This window comes from Dendrobium catenatum, unplaced genomic scaffold (assembly GCF_001605985.2).
Source record: "Dendrobium catenatum unplaced genomic scaffold, ASM160598v2 fragScaff_scaffold_1608, whole genome shotgun sequence".
Taxonomy (NCBI): domain Eukaryota; kingdom Viridiplantae; phylum Streptophyta; class Magnoliopsida; order Asparagales; family Orchidaceae; genus Dendrobium; species Dendrobium catenatum.
This window is the reverse complement of record NW_021320070.1, coordinates 2484554-2493407: the sequence shown is the minus strand read 5'-3', so window position 1 is coordinate 2493407 and position 8854 is coordinate 2484554. Positions and strand designations below refer to the sequence as shown.

The following is an 8854-nucleotide window of genomic DNA, read 5'->3' as shown; positions in this document are numbered from 1 at the left end:
ACAAATTAAGATCTTTACTGAATGGTGGTTAACTTGACGTTCTTAATATGTTGAGTTTTACTTGTGTTCTTTAGATATGGCCATCCAACCAGTCGTTGTATTGTTTGTTTCAAGTTAGTAAATCAAAACTTTTTTGTTCAAATTGACCGTTAGAAGTGATGGCTTCTTATGAGATTGAGAGTAACATTTATGTAGTGGGTATGGAACATAATCATCATTCTTCTTAAATGTTTCTCATTCATCAAAGTGGATAAAATGTTGCTCCATCCATATTGAGATAGTCTTATAGTCATAATATTTATCAATTAAGAATTGATGATGATGTGGTCTTGTGGGATGGGGTTGTGGGGATGGATTAGGTGGTGGATTCCTTGAACTATCTTCATGAAGGACATCTTGGTCGAGCTAGGTCGAGCTCAAGTGCGGAGGTGGTTCTAATGAGCTCTATATTTAGGGCATCCTCGATAGGTTTGTCGGCGAAAGAGAGAAGATCATCTAGTTGTTGTCAAAGCAAAGAGAATCATGAAGAACGATAAAGGTTAAAGCTTTTTTTTTTAGGCTTTGTTTGGGACGGCTTTTTTACTGATTGTTAAAGCAATTTTTTACTACAAAAATTTTAATTATTGTACTAAAAAGTTATTTTAAGAAGCAGGAAGAAAGCCGTCCCAAACAAAGCCTTAATCTTTATAATAGTGCTATCCTTTTTTGTCAATAGGAATTAACTTGGGAGTTAGAAATACTATTCTAAAGCATTGTAAAGTATCTTGAGTTAGAGGTTATTTGGTTGGATTCCAAATGGTTTTAAAGTATTCCAACAGCGGTGGTTTTGAAATTTTGATATTTGATTTCAAAGTAAATATAGTGTAAATCATTCTAGTTTATTTTTGAGGTAAAATAAATTTGTTCAGTTTTGAGTGAGAATGATTTACACTGCAAGCAAGTTTGCCTAATCATTGTCAAACACCAACGCCACCCTCTAGCCATGAACACTGTCATCGGCCACTGTTGCTCGCCACTGGTCACCACCCCCGATCATCATTGCTATCGGTTGTCGTTGTCATCCATTGTCGGTATCCGTCGCCACCACTTGCTGCTGGCCGCCACCACTGCCAATTGCTGGTCATCAACATTTTTAGACTTTATTCTATGTTCATTATACTTCAAATCAAACAAAAAAGAAGCATTCATCTGAATTTATTTTGCACTCATTCAAATAATTTAAAAGTATTTTTTTACATTGTATTTATTTTTTAGCCACCGAATTGCCCCTTAATAAAATTTCTATTTAGGACAATTTACTTCCTGCTATTTTTTTTTACCTTAATTACAATTCCATTTGACTATTAGTATCTTGCTGTTTTTTAGTTTTTTTTTTTTTATATGGGAAAGTTTTTTACAATAGATTTCAAAAGGTTATTTTCTCAATAATAATATTACATTTATTTTTTCAAGGTAAAGTCGTCTCAGTGAGGCTCTTAGAGTTTCAAAATACTTGAATCAGTTATAAAATGAGGGAATTATAGTATAAATACGACTACTATAAATATATAAATAAATAAATATATATATATATATATATTCAATTTTTAAAACAATTGGTTTTGATTACCTGAAAATTTTTTGAATGACTTTACAAATAATTAAGATCACACCTATAAAACTTTCAGAAAAATAAAGCCTGGTTAATGTTTTTGAAATTTTAAACAAGAAAATGACATAGAAGATGTAATAACAAAATTCTAGCATAACTAAGTTATTTTCATAGCATTTTTTATCAATGACTTTGTAGCAGGCTAGAATATACCCGACGGTAAAGTTACAAAGTTTATGTTTCAGTGTTGTACGGATATCTAGCACACAAACATGAGATAAATAATGACACTCGGATTTTTATGTGGAAAACCCAGAAAGGAAAAAAATCACGAAGTCATGCTCAGTTGAAAAAGTTCCACTAGTATTTGCTATTTTGCTTGAGATACAAGAGACTGACTCGTCCTTAGAATTTAGGACGATATTACAATGATTTACTTTCGGGTTGAAGTCTAGTTACACACAAGTTGTGTATTTGAGTTGAATTTAGAATCACTTAGAATTTCGTCGTCACTTGGAAATTAGACGGAGTTTAGGCGTCACTTGAACGTCCGTCAGAATTCCGGCGTCGCTTGGGCAAAATTTCAGCATCGCTTCGGCAGAATTCCAGTGTCGGGTAGAATTCTGACGTCACTGGGGTGTTGGGCAGTACTCTAGCGTCACTTAGACGTCTAGCAGAACTCCGGCGATGGTCGAGGAGGAGTTTCTTCCCTCATTTACCTATTATCTTCTCTTCTCCTTCTCTTTTTCTTCTTGTTTGGGTCCCCTCTCATGAGAAATGAGGGGTCTATTTAAAAATATTCTGGAGTGGTATGGTCTGTAAATAGGTGAGAGATCATGGGTAAGTAGGGAGTGGTCGGATGGACGGCCGAATTGAATCCCTTGATCGTGTACCGTCCATCAGACATTTGAAGGTCTTAATGATGTAGGAATTCGACGATCTTGGGTTCATTGGATTCATCTCGTGGAGCCGCTCGATTTGACTAGAAGCACGTTATGTTTGTAAATCGTGTGGTAACTGAAATTGTGGTTCGAACTTTCCAACAGTGCTTCGGCTCCTTGATTTGGACTCACTTGGGCTCGGATTGAATCGAAGTTGGTGTCGTTGGGTTCATATTTCCGAGATGCTCAGTTTGACAGTAAGTTTGTTGAAATTGGAGTTCATATGATCCCGGATTTAATTTTTGAAAAATCCGGCTTGATTTTACCTCGAGATTTGTGCTCGATCAAGATAATTTTTTGATGATATATTAGACTTGATAAAGGGCAACTTAATAATTTATGAAATGCTACCGCAACTCTTCAAATAAAATGAAGTTGAAGTTGGGAATTTAGAAGAATAGTTGTTAAACTAGGTCATCTAGTCTGCTTTTTATGATTGTAAAGAGGAAATTTCAAGTTAGCCAGAAAATTCTAATGAGAGGGAAGTTAATTTATTTGGGACATTTAGGTCATTTAAGGCAAACTCACACACACAACGCATACACATAGACTCAAATCTGGGACCTCTTACTTGGAAGCCTAAGCTCTCAACCAATAGGCCAAGGAGAGTTGTGTAATAAGAGGGAAGTTAAGCAAAATACAAGCAACTTGAAGTTATTGCACTCTTGTCGACCCGCCTTTGGCTGCCACTCGTCACCGATCACCCCGATAAAATTCTTCTTACAATTTGAATAGTATTCACTTTATGTCAAATTAAAAAAAAAATAATAAAGTCTTGCATTTCTTTTTCACTCATGCTAACATCTCCAAAATTTTCATGTACATCACATTCATTTTACACCACATTCTTTTTTCAGGCAATCAAATAGCCCATAAAGAAAAAAATCAAGGCTTTGAAAACTGGACCGGACAATGAACCGGAAGAAGGAGAGGTTAGTGGTTCAAAAGGTCGAGCCAGGGTCAAACCGATCGGTTATCAAAAAGTGGGGCCGGTTTGGCGGTTGAACCCTCGGTTCAAGCGGTTTAATACCGATTTGGGGTTCGAGTGATTCAATACCGATTTTGTGTTCAACTGGTTTTAACGTGAACCGTAACCCGCTACTCGGCCGGTTCATGGTTCAACCAGTTGAACCGGACAGTCCGATCCGATTTTAAAAGCCTAGAAAAAAACAATGATATCACATCACTTAAGAAACGCCCTTAGGCGTAACACAATGCCACATTTTCGCTTAATTCCTCTAGCTAACTAATATTTAAATTGTATAATATTCAAAATTTTAAATTACAGTATAAATATCTTTAGCATTAATTTTTCTAATACACTTTTCACATATATAGTTTAATGTGATTAAGACATGAAAATATTATTGAAGTAAATATAGATATTTGAGTATCATAAAAATAAACATATAAAAATTTTATGATATGTGTATAAATCTCCCCTAAAAATATATGATAAGAGCACCAGACATAAAAGATAGGGGTGTCAATTTAGGTCAACGGGTCGGGTTCAGGTCGAACCTAGAACTAACCCGACAATGTTCGGGTCAACCCGTACTCGACCCGTTTTAAAAAATGGGTTAGGTTTTCGGACCTGAACCCGACCCTATTCGGGTCCAAGTCAACTAGACCAAACACGAGTGACCTGAAGTTGACCTAAAATTGCTAGTTTTAGGGTCAAAAATCGGGTCAATCTTCTATTTTCGTGTCAAAATTGGGTAAAATGGGTCAATCTCGGGTTTCCAAGTCAAATAGGAGTTTTCGTGTCAATTTCGGGTCATTTTCAGGTTGTTGGGTCAACCTGAACCAGACCCGATTTTAAAACGGGTTGATTTGTTAAACCCGAACCCGACCCCTTTCATGTCCGGGTTGACCCTAACCCAGATTTTTTCAGGTCGGATTCGGGTCGTGTTTCAGGCCGTGTCAAAAATTGACACCCCTAATAAAAGATTTCTTGTTTAAAACTTGTAATAGTAATTCTCCAAATCATGTAAATTTTTTTATCAGCAAATAATGAAAATATATTTTGAAAATTAAAAAAAAAATCTTTAAATACAACATTAGACCACAATATTTTTTATTGAGCTCAATTCTTAGTTTTGTTTGGAAATAAATTTGAAAATTCTAGTGGGCCTGATTAGACCCCCACAAATAAAAAAAAAACCAATGCTTTTAATTAGTTTTTTTTTTTAAATTAATCTTTAATAGAACAAATCTCTATTTGTATTTACTATTTAAAGCTCCAAACAATATTAACATAATAGCTTCCCACATAAGTTTCGTTTGGAATAGTTTTCTTACTGTTTTTTAAAGTAACTTTCTAGCATAAAAATTTATGCTAGAAAACTGTTTTAAGAAGCAGTAAGAAAGCCGTCCGAAATAAAGCGATAATGTCTTCCCGTAAACACGATTTTGTTGTTTCAAATGAAGTCTAAGAAAGTCAGAGTAAGGCTTTATTTGGGACAACTTTCTTACTATTTTTTAAAATAAAATTTTAATACAAAAAATTTTAATTTGAAGAAATTTTTTAACTAAAAAAATATTTTAAAAAGCAATAACAAAAATATTCCAATGAAACAGAAGTGTAAACTTATTGAATATATTTTTATGGCCACTACCCCATAAAGAAGCTGAAGATAAGCTCCAAATGTGCAATGAGAAGGCTTGGGAGTCTTCTTTTATTATTATTTTTCAACAGCACCATTTCCACGTGTTTTGCATCACTGTATATTGATGTAATTTTTAAAATAAATTTTAGATATATAGTATATATTTTTTATATTTATTTAAATATCATCCTAATATATATAAATTGACAGCGTCCTGTCGTCAGTTGCTGATGCAAATGGATTTAAGTACCTTATTTTCTGTCGAGTGATATTGGGAAAGACAGAACAGTTTCTTCCTGGTACAAAACCATTTGGACCGAGTTCAGATGAGTTTGATTCTTGTGTGGATGATCAGCAATTTCCCCAGAAGTATATTGTACGGTATTCTGATGCTAAAACTCGTGTGCTGCCATTGTATGTGCTGACTGTCCAATTGGACACCCAATCCAAAGGTTCTTTTTTCTTTCCTCTCTAATTTCTTTCATTGATCACTGAAAAAATAAATGAAGTTTGAGGATTATGTTCTTATTTAGAGTTTTCTTGGATTGTTAATATTTTCCTCTTGCACATTCAGGGAGCCTGAACGAGATTGTAACAAGGCCACACTCACCATGGATATCTTTCAACAAGCTGATCTATATTCTTTCTAAGGGTTTATCTTCTTCAAAGATCTGCTTGATTAAGAAGTTCCACGTCAAATATATGGTAATTAATTGTACACTGAACCTTCTGGAAAAAAAGTGGATCAGGCTTTTTATTTTATTTTGTCTTTTCAAGGCGGCCTGTTTTTTTCTTGTAGAAAATAATTCTCTGGATTTTTAGTCTTGCAAAATAGAAAGATGACTTCTTATCCAATTGAAAAAGGCTTGCACCTCAAAGAGACGTTTGACATTTTGAACTAAATTTAACATGGGCTATCTTGAGCCAATTTTCTTTTCCTATTTTTGTTGAAGTGGAGGAATGCATTGGGCTTGTTGTGAGATAGAAAAGTCCCCCTCAAACTTAAGGGAAAATTCTATAAGATGGTGGTGAGACCTGCAATGTTTTATGGTGCTGAATGTTGGCCATTAAAAGAGAAGCATAATAATAAGTTAAGTGTTGCAGGGATGAGGATGCTTAGGTGGATGAGTGGATTTACCCTTTAGAGATAGGAAGCAAAATGAGCATACATGTGAAAAGGTTGGAGTAGCTCGAGTGGAAGATAAGATTAGAGAGTGTCGCCTTAGGTGTTTTGGTTACATTAAACGGAGGCCTTTCGATGACCCAGTTAGGAAAGTTGAAGTATTAGATTTGACTTATGTTAAGAAATGTATAGGTAGACCTAAAAAGACTTGGTTAGAAAATATTAAAAATGATATTTTTTTATTAGATTTAAATGAGAATTTGACTTTTAACAGGACACAATGACAAAAAAGGATTCATTTAGCCGACCCCACGTAGTGGGACAAAGGCTTGATATTGTTGTTGTTGATGGTGGTGTTTTTGCTCTACTATGTGCATATGATACTTACTTTACTTTCGTCCTCCTTTTTATTCATGGTACATTGGACTGGTGTATTTGCAGGAAAGGAAAATTTCTCGTGAGCAGTTGGTAACTCACCTTAGGCAAACAGTTGGAGATCATTTACTGAAATCTATCATTCGAAAGTTTCAACAAAGGTACTATTCTTCATAGCATGTAAATGCATTTCTTTATTGCGTCATATCTATCCGAATGAAATGATTTATGTGCAAATAGTTTTGTAGTAATCACATTTTATATTGATGGTACCTTCCATACGATCTTTCTTTATCTGTATACAACTTCTATTTGCTAAGCTGGTATAGACCTCCCCTAACTTGGGCTTTCCATGCTGTTTTGTGTATCGGGCTCGAGGTTTTAATATCATTTTCATTACTAAAAGTAAATGTTTTAAATGCAGCATCAAACTTTTTCACATCTTGAGCAATTTAAAACTGACTTAGGATCTGTTTGGGGCGGCCACAAGCCTACAACATTTTGTGAAGTTAGTTGTACAGTTGTGGGATATGTATATTGAAAGCTACTGTAGATATTATAAATATATATATTTCTTATAAGATTGAAATGCTGCTTTTTAAAGCTACCACACATCAGCACTCCAGTTATAAAAGTAGCTTTTTATATATATATATTTTAAACCAACGAGAAACTAATAAGAAAGTAGTTGTCAAATAGAATTAGATTTAGTTTGAAAAATTAAATAACAAGAAAGTTGTCTTCTAACAACGAGAAAGTGAAAGTGTAGAAGGGAATGAGCTTAAAGTTACAAGTCTCTATGGAGTTACAAGTTTTCTATGGGCAAGAAACCCTATAATATGGTTTTATATTTGGTTTTGTCACAAATATGCTTTATCCCAAGTCTTGCCATCCTTAGTTATTTGTTTACTTAATTTACTTTAATCTTTTTGGAAAAATGTTGTCTACTGAGTTTTTTAACCTGCAAATACCAGGCTGACATAAAATTGTCTTGAGAATTGTTCTTGTTGTGTTCACTGATTCATATATTATTTGCTTCACTGAATTTACTGTTATCTTCTCCAGTAAATGGTCAAGTTATAATGCTAACTATTCTTTCAGATTTTAAACAGATGATATCTGCTTTTTCTGCAACTTCGAGCACTCGTGAGGATTAACAAATAGAACTGACATTTGGTTGTATGACAGCAACAGCAATCAGACTCTTTCATCAACTGCCTCTCACAGCATTAACTGAAGTTTTTCCATTGTCGAGCATCTCTTAAAACTTCCTCTACGGAATTAGCAGACAAGGTCTTCAATTTTAAATAGGTGATTAACAGAGTATAGATGATTCTGAAATTGATCTATATTTTCTTTTTCACATGTAAATATCCTTGGATGTCAATAGATATTGATTGCACTGTCATATCAAAACTTGTGAATCCAAATTTTTGGTTATGTAGTTTTGTTTTGAGAAACATTTGATGGTATCTTCAAAATCAGTTTGTTCAGTTTTGCTGATTTTTTTTTTAATTCTTTGTTTGTAATGCAGGGGGCTCATGGGCGGATCCCCCTTAAGCCCAGGAGGGACAATTGCCCTCCCTTTCAAAATTAAAATTAAATTTTTTTTATTATGTGATTTTTTAGGTAATTTGAACCCCGTTAGGGGGTGCTGCCCTCTTGGACCCTTGACACATCTACGAAGCGTAGGAAGATCAAGGTTATGAACAAATAGGGGTCGAGCCAAATTCAAGGCAACTTCAACATACATTTTGTTGAAATTGAATTATTAATCATCTTTAGCTACAATTTCCTTTTTGTCTCTACTGTTTGGTCGCTATTGGCCCATTCTTTGTAGTGAAAAGTCCATTCAAATTCGAGGCAACACCAACAATTATTTATAAGTTTGCTCCACCTGAAAATTAAGCCAAAGTTGTTAGATCCAATTTTGTTCTTGAAAAATTCCAAGTAAAGCACTGATTAAGATCAAAGAAGACAGAAAAAAAAAAGTTTTGAATTTTAGGTAGCTTATAGTGTTAAGAGAAACAAAGTACTGATCCAAGTAAAGGATTATGTCATCGCCCGCAATTGACCTTCCAGCTCTCATTTATAAGTATGAGCTAAGATTAGCGGTATAATATGAGCTAACTGTTTAGCAGACGAGTTTTGTTGGCAACTATCCTAGGAACTTCACACAAGTTTCAGAAAAAACCGATCAGTATCTCAAGTGAAT

The 8854-nt window shown here is 34.3% G+C and overlaps 1 protein-coding gene across 1 annotated transcript; it reads left to right on the top strand.

Moving 5' to 3' along the window:
• Window positions 1-3444: 3444 nt before the first annotated feature.
• LOC110096049 (probable inactive poly [ADP-ribose] polymerase SRO2) lies at window positions 3445-8132 on the top strand. The gene is made up of 5 exons (XM_028700954.1): window positions 3445-3464; window positions 5352-5593; window positions 5716-5846; window positions 6706-6800; window positions 7741-8132. The coding sequence occupies exons 1-5, from the start codon at window positions 3445-3447 to the stop codon at window positions 7745-7747; spliced, it is 495 nt and encodes a 164-aa protein (XP_028556787.1). The 3' UTR covers window positions 7748-8132.
• Window positions 8133-8854: the final 722 nt, after the last annotated feature.

Bases quoted from the DNA above. Each gene is read 5' to 3' on its own strand.
- LOC110096049 (XM_028700954.1), top strand. From the start codon at position 3,445: ATGAACCGGAAGAAGGAGAG. The intron at 3,465-5,351 runs GTTAGTGGTTCA...ATAAATTGACAG, and splicing joins ATGAACCGGAAGAAGGAGAG to CGTCCTGTCGTCAGTTGCTG. The intron at 5,594-5,715 runs GTTCTTTTTTCT...TTGCACATTCAG, and splicing joins ATTGGACACCCAATCCAAAG to GGAGCCTGAACGAGATTGTA.